We start from the raw sequence: 17,175 nt of genomic DNA, 5'->3' as shown, positions 1-17,175 counted from the left end.
TATGCAGACAGGACCTTCATGGGTTTGCTCTGTTCTCAAACACCAGCTATGGCCTTTGACTGCCAATATTCTACCGAGGCCAGAAACTCATGAAGTTATTGCACAAGACATTCAAACTGTGGTCCAGATTTTGACTAACCACAGTTGGGTCACCGCACCCCAAAAGATCCAAGACTCTACCACCTCAGTTTAATTTGGGGGCATCGTTTGGTCCCCAGAAGGCTGCTCCAAACCATCTCCAGTCAATAACCCTACTTCCCGGCCTCTCAAGCCCAATATCTACTTGCCTATTTGGCTTCTGGAAGCAACATACATCCCATCTACTCATTTCATTAAGATCTATTTAGGCAATCACAAGAAAATCAGGTCAATCTGAATGGAGATCACCCCAATGACAGGCTCTGGAGGCCACCCCAAAAGCCACCGAGCTAACAATGCCACCAGTGGCATCTGGTGGTTTCTTTACTGTGGAAACTCTACACACTAATTCTCATGCTTTCTGGAGTCTCCTTGCCCAAGAAAGATGGCCCCTCACCCGGCCCCATAGGACACTTGCAAGGTCCCCTGAGTCCAGGAGAAAGGGAATCCCATTTATTTTAGAGACAAGAGCACCACCATCCCATGTGAATCCACAGGGGAGTTACTTCTTTCCATCCCACTGCCAAGACATGGTAGATAAAGGGTGGGCCACAAGGTCAGTCACGTGGGCACTGAAGGAGTCCCTCAATAAATGTATCTGCATTGTCCATATTTTTACAGACTCCTTGGTGGTAGCTAATGGGTCCACTGTTTGGTCTAACCAACAAGCACAAACTAGATTTCATATTCAGGATTGTTCCCTATGGGGCCTTCCACACTGGGAATATACTATTGCTTTAATACACTATATTAAAGTCTCCCATGACTCAGCTCATTCTAAAGGTCCCACGGAAAAGGCTCACTTTAATGCCATAGCTGACCAACTTGCTCACATTTATTAAGTAAACTCATATAGCACTCCCATTTCCTTGGCTCTAAGGGCCCAGTCATTGTGGACCTTGGATTCTTAAACATGGTATCAAACACCATGGTATCCCAATGCCACTGGCTGTAACCAAAACTTTAGCCTCCCAATGCGATTTCTGTGGCCTGTTCTGTCCTGGCATCATGGCCAATGAGGATTATACCAAGGAGCAAATGTCCCTTCATTCATTAGCAAATTGATTGTACTGAGCTGTTGCCCCAGTTTGTGGGCATAAGTCACTATGGCCTCACAGTGATTAGTACTTATGTGGGCCTACTTTGGGTTTATCCTTCCCAGTATGCTACCGCTGACACCACTACTGCAGGTCTCACCAAAACTCTGTTAGTTCCCTTTAGGTGCCCAGATATTATCCACTCTGATTGGGGTACACGCTACTCACTCAGTGTAGTCATGAGTCTTAAAACAGGCATCACTGGGAATTCCATTCTTCCTATTGTCTACAGGCAGCAGTCCTAATAAAGAGTCCTAATAAAGAGATATATGACCTATTCAAAGACACCCTCATGATATTACAAAATGGACAGTGGTCTCCCAAATAAATCTCTTTTGCCCTCTGCCACAGTTACCTGGAACTCTTGACTTTTAAGTCTTATGACATCCTACCAAAATATAACAAGGGTCCCTCTTCTCCTCATTCTAGCCATAAGAGAGAACACTACTCACCTACAGATCTATTAAACCCAAGGAGAATTCCCTCTCCCACATAATAACACCTGCCCATTCTGCCATCCTTTCTCAAACCTGGAGCCCAGATGAAGGCAAATAAAAAAATGGGATCTACTGAAAGTGAGGGACCTTCCCCCCTGAACAGACTATTCTATACGCCTTAAGAAAGCTGTCTGCCAAAGACCGCTGCCCTCCCCTGTCCCCGATACGACCATTTTAAAGGTTAGCTAACTACAGGTCCCCCTTTGTAGGAAACAGATGTCTTGGTGCCTTCTTTTAAACTACAACAGTGGGTCTCATCATACTCTGTGGTATAACAGACACACGTTTACGTATTTTCAACTGTAAAACACAGGCTCAACATTCCCTGTCACTGTGTGCATCTTTCTATGAGGAAAGAAAGACCTTAACTTTGTTCCCAGCACCAACATTCTTCAATAGGAGGTCAGCTCTGGCTCCACTGATTATGGCAATTTGAATGAGCGATTGTTACAGGAGTCAGGATGGCAAAGCTCATGGTTTCCATAATAAGAAAAAATGAGAAATTACAACTCCTGGAGCCAGAGGGATACTGATTTTTAGTCACTCTTGTAATAATTCCTCAAATGTAAATTGCTTCATGGTCTTAGGATTATCTGTGGACTCACAAGGCGTCTACACAACTCCTGTGTGCTCCCTATTCTCTCCCTCTCTCTCTCTGTTCCTGAATTTTTCCTGGAGAGCCATCCTCCCCTCCCCCACCTCGGGACATCCCACTTTGTGTAATAAACCTTTCTTGGGTCATAACAAGGACTACTGTCATGAGCTTCAGGAGGGAGCTGCCCCACTCATGGTGGAACTACTAGAAGAGCCATCACAAAAGGTGTGAAGTGGAAACCTCACTGTGGTTTTGATCTGTATTTCCCTAATGACTAATGATGTTCAACATTTTTTTAATATGCTTATTGGCCATTTCTATCATCTGTGTATCTTCTTTGGTGAAATGTCTATTCAAATCTTCTGCCCTTTTTTTTTTTCTTCCCGGTACGCAGGCCTCTCACGGTTGTGGCCTCTCCCGCCGCGGAGCACAGGCTCCGGATGCGCAGGCTCAGCGGCCATGGCTCACGGGCCCAGCCGCTCCGCACGGCATGTGGGATCTTCCCGGACCAGGGCACGAACCCGTGTCCCCTGTATCGGCAGGCGGACTCTCAACCACTGCGCCACCAGGGAAGCCCCTTCTGCCCATTTTTAAATTGAGTTGTCTTCTTGTGAGAGCTCTTGATATAGTCTGCATACAAATCTTTTATTGGATATACAATTTACAAATATTTTCTCCCAATCTGTGGGTTATCTTTTTAATATTCTTAGCGGTGTATGTGGAAGCACAAAAGCTTTTAATTTGATAAAATATAATTTATCAATTTTTTCCTCTATTGATTACACCTCTGGTGTTGTATCTAAGAACTCTACCAAATCCGAGGCCAGGAAAATTTTCTGTGTTTTCTTCTAGAAGCTTTATGGTTTTTGCTCTTAAGGCTATGAGCCATGCTGAGTTAATTTTGTGTGTCAGGTAAGAGTTTAAATTCATTTTTTTGCATGTAGAGATCCAGGGGCATGTAGACACTACCCTCACTCCACCATCTGCAAGTCCTGCCTCTAAACTTGTTAATTAATTTAAATAAGTTTCATTTTAAAGAATTTGTTACACTGAATAAAATTCATAGATTTCTAAATTAACTTACAAAATTAATTACATTTATAAAAAAAACCCTGAAAGTTCCACACTTGAAACTACCCCCAAACACCAGCCCTCTACTGATTTTTATTGTTTTTATAGTAAAGATGATATAAAACAATCTTTTAAACGTGATACATGTCTTATTCTCACCACTCTTGAGAAAAATGGAGGAAATCCTATAGTGTTCAAAATTCTGTAAAATCTACACTTTTTTTCAGATTGCTAGAGCTTTACTAAGAAACCAGCCCATAGTTCACATACATGAGTATTTAATACACTATACAATCAGTTTTTATGTGGCGACCTTCTAGCTTAGAATATGCATCTTGGTTTAAAAGGATCTTCCATCAGAAGTCCAGCATAAATATGAGGAACACTAAATCTCTGCTTTGGCCATGCATTTTTTAAAATCATTATTTACCTAAAGTTACATTTCTATGAAAAGTTTCCAATGCTCTGTGAATTTTCAAAGTTCTCAAAACCCCACAGAAGCAGCAGTTCTACGATGGACTGCAGAGATAAATGATCACTAATCTCTAATTTTTTTATTATAAAAAAATTCTCCTAAGAGTACAAGTATCATAAAAGTTCCCGTCTACTTATTCAAATTCTTTGTTAATGTATCAATATGTTCTCCCTTTAAGAAATGATTGCAGATATGAGTTTTCAACCCTCCAGTTTTAATCCACCCTCCAATTACAAAATTTTATTTGATATAATCACACACAACCACACAATTATAAATCGGGTTTTGCTAACATTGGTATTTTACCAAGGGAAGCTCGTTAAATGGCTCTCTTGCAATGCAACATGGTAACGTGTACCTTCAAAAACCTAGTACCACTACTGACACAAGGCAAGAGGACTCAAATCCTAACACACTGGGGGTTCCAGATAACTCTGGTGAAAGAAACAGACAAGACACAGACCTCACCGAACTTCAATCTATCTCATGAATAAAATTCCCCAGACATGGAAAACGTGAGTATTTTGCAGCCCCAAAATAAACAAGGAGTATTGGATAAACTCCCAAATCAGAAACACAAAAATGTGCCCACAAACTTAATGTGCAAATTGTAAAGCTATGGTGACAGATATAAACATGCAAAATACGGATGTTCCCCTGAAATAACAAAGTAGCACATATGCTATAAAAAAATACACTCCAGACACAAAATTTTGGATCACACATTTTATCCCACAGAGTAAGGAAATAATGAGGTATAATCTCAAAAAGAATATATGGAATATTGAGTATATCCTTCCGAGACAGCACATGAGGGTACCACGTGAATCCAACCAAGATTCCAGGAACCAGTGAGAGATTTTAATCAATTTCAAAATTAATGGTCTTTACAACCTACAACTTTAGTTTTTTGGAATACCACAGTTTAAAAATTATGTGTTAGAGAATTCTAGTGTTTTTAGAACTAACAACTGTAACTAACAAGATAATGGGAATTATTTTTCAATAATTTCAAAAGCTCAGGTTATACCCTATAAAATTATCTTTAGAAATAATATGCCCATGGATATGACTGTTCCCAAGAAATTACTGATTATCTACAGCATGTATTCATAGTACTTACTGGAACAAAATAAAGCTTTTTAAATCTGAAAGTACAGACAAGATAGATTTAACTGCCCTGGATAAGCTAACTCTCTTACTGAGTACAGATAAGTATACTAAAGCCATAACCATCTTCTTAATGGCAAAAGGAGACATGAAACAAGACACCAGGATGCAAGAACACTTCCCTAAAGTTTACTCAAAGCATCAATTGCTCTTTAAAGAGCCTCTTTTTCGGCCCCCAAATGAGAGGTCGCAGAACCTTTGCACCCTGAAACCACAGAGCAGCTTCTATTAGTGGCTCAAAAAAGAGTAACTTCTCCTGGCAGATGAGGAGATATATTTATTTCCTTTTCTTCTCGTCACATCCCTTCTGCTGTGTCCTAGCCTCACCTCTCAATATTTCCTCTGTTAGCACCTAATCCTTCAAAATGTTTGTGCTTCTCTGTAACTCCTGAAAAAAAAAAAAAACTTTATTCCTTCCCCAGGCAGTCAGGCTTTGTTTCTGTTGTTTCATCCTAATGCCTGCTGGTTCAAGGAATATGTCTATGAAGGGAACAGTGAATTAATACACAAGTCCAGACAGCGCTAAGGCCACCTTGATTTACATTGCAATGGAACTGCGCTGGGTGCAAACAGTATTGTCTGCTGACTGCTTAATGTCAGCTCTGAAGTCATAAAAAGAAACACCCTGGCTCTTGGTGAAGAGAGGCCCTGTCAAGCAGGCAATGGAGTGATATGAAACAGAAAATTAAATTCCATCTCCAACCACCTCTGAAGTGAGAGTTGGGCCAATCACACACCATTTCTTCCTGAACTCCTGATCCCCTGTCCACTTACCCTACAAAGCAAAGGAAAGAGCAGAACATTTCTTCATGTCTTGCAGGTTCATCCTGGCTTTGCTGTCCACATGTCGATGTGCCCACAGAAGCCTGGCAGGGACTAAAGGCTGTGTTCTGAAGCCCTCTCTCTGGGTTGCCTCCCCCTGGACAATTGTGCCCTGCAGCTTACAACAGACCAGAGCAGCCAAAGACATGACACAGGCACCAGGGAACGGAGGGACTGAAAAAACGTCAATCTGGGAAGCACCATACATCCATTTTCAAACAGGGAACACCAGAAGTGCAGAAATGGAGGAGAACCCCCTGTATACCTTTAAAAGAAGAGCTGCAATTAACACATAGGATTGGAAGTAGGGAAGGAGGCAGAATGCAAGATGTAAAGCCTCATTTCAAATGAACCCAGCAACCAGACTCCAAGCAACTTTAAAGCATACTGAATTTTCAAAATCAGGACACACAGAGTACCATTACTTCTAAAAGCAAAGAAGTAAAGATACCAATTCTCAAAAGTAAAATTTAATAGCCTTCATCTACTTGGAGGGCGGGGTGCAGAGGAAAGGGGTACAAGGGTGAACAGCAGCTGTTCCAGAGTTACGTGTAGCTCTACAGCCTTTTTTTACAACCTCTAGCTCACGCTCATCTTGAATTTTCTGAAGCTCACAGTTATGATCCCAGTGTGACAGTAGCGAGGCAACGAGGCCTGATTCTCCCTCTTCCAGACTATTTACATTATTACGGAAGTCCACACGTCTACACAAAATGACAACCACACATTCTGATGGCAACAGATAGCTGCCTTAGAAATGTGTCAGGTTGGGAGAGGAAAAGTATTAGCAAGAGGGCATCACATGGAGAAATTACCAGCAGCTGATGTAAATTTTCACCCCTGAAACAGAGCAGGTCTAGGGAGAAAAAAAATTAGAGTGGTTTTGATCTTCCTCCCACTGCCTATCTTTATTTACCTGAGCGTGGAGAGCCTGCCCCAACCAGAAAATCAGGTGGCTGCTCCCACACAGGAAGGACCTGCTTCCTGAGGCAGCAGGAGCTGGTTTGGGTGCTGCTGTACCAGTGCTTATGCACTGCTGTCTTTCTACAGCCTCTTGAGATTATACCACCATCATATCATAGCATATCATATCATCCTATACCATATATTATATCATTACCATACCATATCATATCATTACCATATCACATCATTCCACACTATATCATATCATACTATACTGTATCATTACCATATCATGTCATTTCCATATCATATCATATCATTTATAAAGCAGCACTGAGGGAATGGAAGGCGATAGAAAGGAAATCAGCCATCTCACACACCCTGGGATGTGAAGGGGGTGGCAGATATGGGGAGAGCCCCAGGAGCCCAGCCATTTCTGGATTTCCGGTGACATATGTCCCCCACCATCCCTGGCAGCCACAGAAGTCCAGGTTGATTAGGATCACTCAGGAATATACGCACTTTCTGACAGTCATGAGGTCAAGACAGGGGAGCAAGAGATAGCTTTAAGGTACAGTATTTAAAAAGTCAAATAAGTAAAATTTATGGTACCTGTATTTTGCCAGATTTGTTGTTCAATTCAAAATTTTTTAAAATCAGACATTTGTTTAAGGGCTAAATGGTTCAGCCTCTCATCTGGTGGACGCTCTAAGGAGGGGAATCTTTCAGCCCTTGGTGGGAGCCACTAGGGGTTCTAAGGCACTCTTTCTGATGAGTACAAGGCCAGAGAAAGGACTCCTCATGTGGGGATATATAAATTAAAAAACAAGCCCCCCAGGAAGGATAAATTAGGAGTATGGCATTAACAGATACACACCACTATATATAAAATAGATAAACAACAAGGATTTAATGTATAACACAGGGAACTATATTCAATACCTTGTAATAACCTATAATGGAAAAGAATCTTAAACGATATATATATATATATATATATATATATATATCTGAATCACTTTACTATATACCTGAAACTAACACAATATTATAAATCAACTATAGTTCAGTAAAAAAAAAAAAGAATTAGAATAATACCTACCTCATCAGTTCTATTGCATGCAATAAGTAAATTAACATATGTAAAAAAGCCTCCCAAGTTATAAAACTTATTAAAAGATTATCTAACTTAGGGATAGAACATTATTCTTAAGATGCAGAGAAAAATCATACTTCAGAAAAACATTTACTATAAGAAACAGAAGAAACCTTTAGAAAGCATTTGCTTCATGTTCTCAAGAATATAGAAGAAAATATGAAGAAATGGAAGGTGGGGTTTAAAACGTGACTTAGATGCTTTCTAAGATATAAACTGAGCTGATAAGAAGCAGGCTGAAAGAAGGAAAAAACTGTAACATCTAAAAATGTAATAAATATACTGTTTTAGACAGGGCAAAACAGAATTGACACGAAGAGAAAAATAATTCAGGAATGTAGAGGACACATTTGAGAAGCCATACCAGAGAGCAGAGGAAAAGGACAAAGAGAAAAGCAGACTCAGAAAGAGAAGTGAAGTTGTTTACATGGGACCAGGATGGTGGTGGGTAAGAGGTATAGTGACGGAAGATAGAACGTGAAGACTGTCTTCTCAAAATAAAAGCAGACTCTGTGGAACACATCGAATAATCAAAGGTATAGTACACAATTTTTTAAATTTAAAAATAACCTGGTCAGTGGATTAAAAATGCTTATAGTCAAAATTAATCAAAAGAAGTAGCTGCAAAGACATAGCACTGTGAATTTTTAAACTTTTCAGTTTAAGAAAAAATCCTGACAGGATCCAGTAAAACAATCAAATAGGTTACTTTTGAAGAAATAATATTACCTTTATTTCTCTCTCAGAGTCCTAACAGCCAGAAAATAGACGAATATCTTACAAAAGTTTTAAGATGAAAATTTTTAAAAAGTGGAGTTGTGATGCAATAATTCACTACTCATGGAAACACTACTATCCACATTCCAAAGCTAAAACTATTAGAAGAAAGAAGACATGCCAACTGACCAAGAAAGGAATGGAAACAAAGAACTAAGGAAATGAGGAGAGGATCATTTAGAGACAAATGTCAAACACTGAAAAGAGAATCTAAATGGTATTTTTAGATTTGTAAGCAATCGTTTCATTCAAATTTTAAAAAAAGTAATTTTCAAAGGAGAAAGTATATAATAGAATAATAGTAACTTAATAAAAAGCACACCCCTTCTGCAATGTGCTAAAAGAAGTTCTAGAAGGAGGAAAGATTTAAATATTTTAAAATGCGAGATGTCCACTTATGTCAGGGTACTAAACATATCAATAAATTATCAATAAATTAATCAATTCAAAAGCAGAATTGAGGGCTTCCCTGGTGGCGCAGTGGTTGAGAGTCCGCCTGCCGATGCAGGGGACACGGGTTCGTGCCCCAGTCCGGGAAGATCCCACATGCCGCGGAGCGGCTAGGCCCGTGTGCCATGGCCGCTGAGCCTGCGCGTCCGGAGCCTGTGCTCCACAACGGGAGAGGCCACAACAGTGAGAGGCCCGCATACCGCAAAAAAAAAAGCAGAATTGACAATAAAAAGTAGATATAAGTGACATGAATATAGCAAAGTTGAAAACTTCTACAGATTAAATAACCACAGACATAATTAAATGTTAACTATATTAGAAAGCCAATTTAAATGCATGATAAATAAAAGTTTGATACTTCTGACACTTATAAACCTCTTGTAAATCAACAAGTAACTAGAATATCTTTATAGTAAAATAGACAAGGCTATGAAGAGCCAATTTAAAAAAAGAAGATGAAGAGGGTGTGGAGAAAAGGGAACCCTCTTACACTGTTGGTGGGAATGTAAGTAAGTTGGTGCAGCCACTATGAAGAACAGTATGTTCTTCAGAAAACTAAAAATAGATTTACCATATGATCCAGCGATCCCACTCCTGGGCATATACCCAGACAAAATTATAATTCAAAAAAATACATGCACCCCTATGTTCATGGCAGCACTATTCATAATAGCTAAGACACAGAAGCAACCTAAATGTCCATCGACAGATGAATGGATAAAGAAGATGCAGTACATGTATACAATGGAATACTACTCAGCCATAAAAAAGAACAAAATAATGCCATTTGCAGCAACATGGATGCAGCTAGAGATTCTCATACTAAATGAAGTAAATCAGAAAGAGAAAGATAAATACCATATGATATCACGTATACGTGGAATCTAAAATATGGCACAAATGAACCTATCTATGAAACAGAAACAGAATCATAGACATAAAGAACAGACTTGTGGTTGCCATGGGTGGGGGTGGGGAGAGGGATGAGCTGAGAATTTGGGGTTGCTAGATGCAAACTATTACATTTAGAATGGATAAACAACAGGGTCCTACTGTATAGCACAGGGAACTATCAATATATCCAATCTAGTGGGATAAACCATAATGGAAAAGATATTAAAAAAAGAATATCTGTATGTGTAAAACTGAGTCACTTTGCTGAACAGCAGAGATTGGCACAACTTTATAAATCAACTATACTTCAATTAAAATTTTTTTTTAATAATAAAATATTTAAAAGAAGATGTAAATGGTCAACAAACATCTTAAAAACTAAACACAATGGTAAACAAATAAATACATATTAAGACAACAGTGAAATACTATTCTTGAGTATGAAATTTCAAAAAGTGAAAAGAAACTCTAATGCACAGAACTAGCAAGAATTTGAGACAATGGTCACTCTCATATACTGCTTACAAAAGAATAAATTGGAACAACTATTGTTGTTGGACAAGTCATAGCAACATTTTCACATATTCTTTGATCAAGCCCCTCCACTTCTAGGAATTTATCTGAATAATTAAGACTGTGGGGCTTCCCTGGTGGCGCAGTGGTTGAGAGTCCGCCTGCCGATGCAGGGGACACGGGTTCGTGCTCCCGTCCGGGAAGATCCCACATGCCGCGGAGCGGCTGGGCCCGTGAGCCATGGCCGCTGAGCCTGCGCGTCTGGAGCCTGTGCTCCACAACGGGAGAGGCCACAACAGTGAGAGGCCCACGTACCACCAAAAAAAAAAATAAATAAATAAATAAATAAATAAAAAAAAAAAGATTGTGTGTAAGGCTATAAATTTGTTCATATTAGAGTACACATCAAAATCAAAAATAATAAACAACTGAAGTGACCAAAGGGAAGAATAAATAAATTACAGTACGTGCATACGTTCAAACACCATGCTCTAAAAATTATGTTGCAGAAGAATACTAATGACATGAAGAAAAGCTCAGATGTTGTTAAAAAAAACGTTACTAATCCATACCAAAATATGCATAGCAAAATTACTAGATATGTGCATATAAAATTACTGAAAATATGAATACTAGCATTTTTTTCAACATTGAAATGACAGGTGGTTTTCCTTTTCGGTGTGTTCATCTAAAAACATACAATAAAATCTCTGCAGTAATGCTCCCTACAATAATATGAGTTGGGATATAACATGACTGACTTTTGATGTCTGCCCTTTACTGAACCCCAGTTCTCAAGAGGGACAAATCAAGTTCTACTGCAGGGAGAAAGGGTCACAGGGAATGGAAAGAAAGGTCATTAATGGAAATAGCAGGTGAACCTCTCTAGGAAAGCAGAGAAGTGGAAGTGGGATTCCCACAACTCTGGTGGACTTGTAGTCCAGTCCTCCCAGACGGGCCAGTGAAAGCCAGGGAAGCCCTATTTGGTGTCTTTTATAATCAAAAATGAAATTAATATTATTTAAGAACACATATTAAATTAATATTTAAGAAAAAAAAATTCCAACCACTTGGAAATTTAAAAGTACCCTCCTAAAAGACAGGCTGAAAGCTAGGCCTCTTGCACCAAACAGACAAGCTGTGAATGCAAAGGAAAGTTCTTGAAGGAAGTTAAAACTGCTACTCTGGGAGTGGGGGAGACTACTTTCCTAAAGAACTATGGACGTAAAATTAAAATGTTCTAATGTAATTATAAATAATTTAGAATATATTTTTAAAAACCAAAACACTATGTATCCAAATTTACAGAACAGGTACAAAGCTGCATTCAACGGAAAATGCATAGTAGTAAATATTGTTGTTACAAAGAAAAAGGGAAAAATTGATAAATGAAGCATTCACTTCAAAACATTAAGTTGGAAAAAAAGGAATGATATTTTAAGATTAAAAAAACACAAAGAAAAAAAAAACAAAAAAAACCCACCAAAAACAACACATAAAGGAAATAGAACACGGAAATACATCAGAAGTGAGAAATAAATCCAAGAGCTGTTTGTTTGAAAAACAAACAAACCAATGATGCATATTGACAAAGTTTACTAGAAAGAGAAACAATCCATTGTGATGGGGTCATATTTTGAGAATTGTTTGTATATTTTTGTCTTTTGTCTTTCTGACTTTGACATGACTTTTCCCTAGTTATTTTGAAGCATTCTTTGGAGGAGTATAAAGAGATAAAGACTTTTTCCTAAAAGAATGCAAAGAGAAAGAATAAGGTAATATTCAGCTTTGGACAAGTGAAATAGGATGTGCTACAGCCCCAAGAAAAGATTCTCTAAATTCCTCCCATTATGCCTCTTTAGCACATTAACTACCTTACCTGCAAGACTCAGCTCCTGGAGCTTTCCCAATTTTTTTTTTTACTCCCAGTCCCCACAATGTACCCTTAAGGTTCAGGTTTGAGTCAGGACAAAAAAAAAGAAACTATGATGCAGGGGAAGTCTGCACATTTTCAGCCTAGAGCAAAGATGGAAAGAGAAGAAAGAAAGGAAAGAGAGAGCTTTGGCTTGGAGAAAGGTGAGGGTAACAACAGGGGTAGATGGGGCTTTGTCTCCTCCCCCAGTTAGGACTCTGGAAAAAGATCACTTCTTGGGCAGTCTTCCACCGCGAAACTAACTTAACACAGGGTCACATCCACTTTGTGGGGCAAACAGAGGGAGGTCCTGATACTTAAGTTTCCTGAACCAGCCTTGGTCCGTGTATGTTTAGATAGGGCCCCAAAATAGTGGGCAGACTGGCTGGAACTAGCCAGCTAGAGCTGGGTGAGGTAGCATTGTAGCAAATGTTGCAGAGGACAGCTCAGGATGGAACTGAAAGAGAATCTTCACCGGATCCCTGAAATGTAGCATTAATGGGAGCTCAGGTGAGACCAAGACAGTGGAGAGTACCAGCAGGTGGAAGGCCTGAGGGAGAAGACGGAGCCACAAACTGCAGCTTTCATCGCTGGCTATCATCAGGGTACCCATCCAGCAGATGGGAAATGGACAACATCCCCTTGGAGGGTAGAGGGTCAAAGGACACCAGGATCATGAACCCCATTTCTTAACTCTAGCACCGCACCTCAGCCTCTCTCCCCCTTAGATCTGGGTATCATCTGAAAGTCAGAAAAGATGGTGGAAACAATCTGAAAGAGTGAGCATTTGCTCCCAGAGAGAATAAACATACCAGAAAGAGTTGCTTAAGTTGGCACATCTGACTAAGCTTTAACCTGGACACACACACACACACACACGCTCTATCTTGCCCAGCACCTGTGAAAGACTACACAGGAGGGAGATTAAGAGTGTGGGATTCTGGATCCATATGGCCTAGGTCTGACTCCTGGGTCCACAGTTTGTCAACTCTGTGACTTTGGGCAGTTGACTCCATCGGCCTGTGCCTGTTTCCTCACCTATAAAGTGAGGATCTTAATAGTTTCTCTTAGTATTTTTTGAAGATTAAGCGAGCTAATAAATGTAAAGGACTTAGATCAGTGTCCACAATAAGCATTCAGTAAATGCTGTCTATCCTTATTGTTTTTAGTATTATGATTATACTATTACTTATATCTTCTACCTACAGCTGGGGCTCTGGGAAGAAGAACAGACCAGCTACAGAAAAATCAAAATTATAATTTCTCTACACAACCGAGTAGTAGGGATTAAAATTTGTACCCCTGCCACATAAATTATCCATCATAAATGATAAAGGGAATATAAAGTAGATCAAAAGACAAGCTTTGGGGCCTCCCTGGTGGCGCAGTGGTTGAGAGTCCGCCTGCCGATGCAGGGGATACGGGTTCGTGCCCCGGTCCGGGAGGATCCCGTATGCCGCGGAGCGGCTGGGCCCGTGAGCCATGGCCGCTGAGCCTGCGCATCCGGAGCCTGTGCTCTGCAACGGGAGAGGCCACAACAGTGAGAGGCCCGCGTACCACAAAAAAAAAAAAAAAAAAAAAAAAAAAGACAAGCTTTGAAAAATACAACAGAATGGTACAAAATTTAAAACCTTAATAAAATGGACTGCATTCCGAAAAAAATATGAATTACCTGTATTAGCTCAAGAAGTATGCCAAGTAGAAAGAAGTACGCCAAAAGAAGCTGAAAAATTCATCCAAAAATTACCTCCAAAAAGGCCTATGACCAGATAATTTAATTAGTACATTCTTTCTAAGTCTTCCCTAGGGACAACACCAGAATGTATAACAGTACCAGGACTTGGAAAAAGATACAATGCTCCCCAATTCACTGGAAAACTACTACCTATAATACACAACCCTGCATAAAGTAAAAGTACAGGCTAATATTTTTCTCTAAAGCTTTGTTACCCAAGGATCTCTCAGTGCCCCTGATACGCTGTGAGATTCCAGTAGGAGGCTGCAGAAGGCAATGTCGTGCTGCACTTCAAGATTCCTTCTGGGATCCCCCAAACCCTTCTGATGGTCATGCAGGAACTACACCAGAGCCTTAAGTCATGCAGTCAGAAAATTAAGATGGTCCAAGATCCAAGAATACACAGAAAGATACACAGGGGAAAAGGGATTCACAAGACACAGAGGAAAAGAGACAGTGTACAAAATGGGAAAAACAGGGACTTCCCTGGTGGTGCAGTGGTTAAGAATCCACCTGTCAATGCAGGGGACACGGGTTCGAGCCCTGGTCCGGGAAGATCCCACACGCCGCAGAGCAAATAAGCCCGTGCGCCACAACTACTGAGCCTGCGCTCTAGAGCCCGTGAGCCACAACTACTGAAGCCCGTGCACCTAGAGCCCGTGCTCTGCAACGGGAGAAGCCACGCAATGAGAAGCCTGCGCACTGCAACGAAGAGTAGCCCCTGCTCACCGCAACTAGAGAAAGCCCGCGTGCAGCAACGAAGACCCAATGCAGCAAAAAATAAATAAATAAGATAAATAAATTTATTAAAAGAAGCAAAAATAGTAGCAAGGTTGAGGCTCAAAGCAGTAGATCCTGCTGGTGAAAATGTAAAATGGTTCAACCCATCCAGGAAGCAACTGGCCAAATGTATTGAGTACCTAAAATGTACATACTCTTTGATCTAATCATTCAACTTCTATCAATCCACCTCGGAGAACTGAAAATGCAGATAAAGATTTACATACAAGGATGTACTTCATAGAATTATTAATAGCAAACAAAACAAAACAGGAAACAATCTAAGTGTCCAAAAATAAAAAGTTATATAGATTATGGCGCATTCATACGATGAATTATGCAACAATTAAAAGCAATGTTTTGCAAAAAAACATTGTAATAACACTTATGTCTGATTTTTAGGGAAAAAAGGCAGAACAAAATACAATGTACAATCTTAAGTATATTTCATAAATACATGTACATGGGAAAAACTCCTGGAAGAATATAAACCAAAACCTTAATATGATCTCTGGGTGGTGGGACTCCGAGTGAATATTTTTAAATCCATTTCTCATGTCATCTAACTTTCTGCACTAAGAATGGATTTTTTTACGACAGGTTAAAAAGAAAAGATAAAACCCAAATAATTATTGCACATGGATAAATACTCCTAGGAGTAACAAAGAAAAAAATTGTCTCCATTCAGTAAGGACAAAAACATTCTCAACACTGAGCACAGAATTCCACGCTCCCAAACGTGAATCTTACACCGGTGCACTTGAAAGCATAAAGACACAAAGCAAACCAACCAAACCTCTCGAGAGACAGGCTGAGCTGCTCCTCGAGGTTTTCAGCACACCATTATCGCGAGGGGGACTCAGCACCCATTTTTTTCAAAGTGCAGCTGCTTTCGTATCTCCCTTGGTTCGAAGAACATCCACATCGAGGGACAGGCTTTACAGGCGAAGGCTGAGGGAGTGTGAGAGTTACACGCGCGCGTAGGCACACATATCCTCTCTCTCTCTGTCTCTCTCTCTCTCTGTCTCTCTCTCTCTCTCTCAAATCCACTCAATCGTGTGGTCCCAACCAGACACCTCGAAGCGAGCCCCGCGGTGCAGCCGCGCCCCATCCCCGAGCCGCGGCCGCGGAGCCCCCTCCCTCCGGCCGCCCGGCGCCGCGGGTACCTGTTAGTGGTGCGCAGGGGCCGGGTCGCCGGGCTCCCGGGCGTCCTCGGCGCGGCGCGGGTGCCGTGGATGGCCTCCCTGCTTTCCTCCGCCAAGAACCTGCACAGCCGGGAAGCAAACTAAGTTGGGGAGCAGTTGGCTGGCAGGCTCGGCCTCGCGCTCGCAGCCCAGCGGCCGGGACATCCTCGCGCGCCCTGGCTCCCGGCGCAGCTCCCAAACCCCGGAGTTTGCGAAGAGGCTCGGGGCGGGAAGAAAGGGAAAGCGCGGACCCGCGAGGAGAGCCCGGGTGACCGACGGGGAACCCGACGGCAGGTCCGGCGCCGCAGCTCCCTCGCCGCCCTGACCGGTCCCCCGGCGCCCCAGCCGGTGCCCGGCCGCGGCTAGCGTCGCCCCTCCGATACCCGCCACTCACCCAGCCTGCCTCGCGGACGCCCCCATCCCACCCCACCCTCAGGCCGCCGCTGCCCATCGGCTCGTCCTCACAGCGGCCGAAAGTCCGCGCGCCCGAGAGGAACGGGGGGAGGGGTCGGCCGGGGCCCCCACGAGGCGCGCGGCGGTGGGTTACCTGGGGCGGGCGGGCGCGTCGGTCGAGCACCAGAGCAGGCGCAGCAGCAGCAGCAGCAGGAGGCTGGCGAGCAGGGCGAGCAGCGCGCCTCCCGGCCGCATCCTGAGCCACGGGCGCAGCCGCCGCCGCCGCCGCCGCCGCTGCCCCGGCGAAGCGCAGCCCGAGCGGCCCCGACTCGCGGCTCCCGCCGCCGCCGCCGCCGCCGCAGCCACGCACACCTCCAGCGTTCAAGGCGGCGGGGAGGGGCTGCGGCGGGGAGGGGCTGCGGCGGCGCGCGCCCCCGGCCCGGCTCGCCCGCTCTCGGCGGGCAGAGGTAGCCGCCGCGACCCGGCTCTCTCCCCCGGCTCCCGCCCAGCCCCGGATCGCTGTGGCAGCCCGGCTGGCGGTGGCGAGGGGCCCAGCTCGCCTCCTCTCCTCCCGGAGGCGCTCGGCGCTGCTGCGGGCTCTGGTCGTCGC

At 42.5% G+C, this 17,175-nt stretch overlaps 1 protein-coding gene across 1 annotated transcript in view; it reads right to left on the bottom strand.

The window, feature by feature from the left end:
* ST8SIA6 (ST8 alpha-N-acetyl-neuraminide alpha-2,8-sialyltransferase 6) overlaps positions 1–16,820 on the bottom strand; it is a gene marked incomplete at both ends in the record, with an annotated part of 130,715 nt that extends 113,895 nt beyond the window's left edge. The window contains 2 exons of the mRNA XM_079701248.1: positions 16,155–16,253; positions 16,720–16,820. Of these exons, the coding sequence (XP_079557374.1) occupies positions 16,155–16,253; positions 16,720–16,820 (200 nt within the window). The remainder of the gene's footprint in view (positions 1–16,154; positions 16,254–16,719) is intronic.
* Positions 16,821–17,175: the final 355 nt, after the last annotated feature.

Source organism: Hyperoodon ampullatus (genome assembly GCF_949752795.1).
Source record: "Hyperoodon ampullatus genome assembly, chromosome: 3".
Classification (NCBI taxonomy): Eukaryota; Metazoa; Chordata; class Mammalia; order Artiodactyla; family Ziphiidae; genus Hyperoodon; species Hyperoodon ampullatus.
This window is presented reverse-complemented; position numbering and strand designations above follow the sequence as displayed.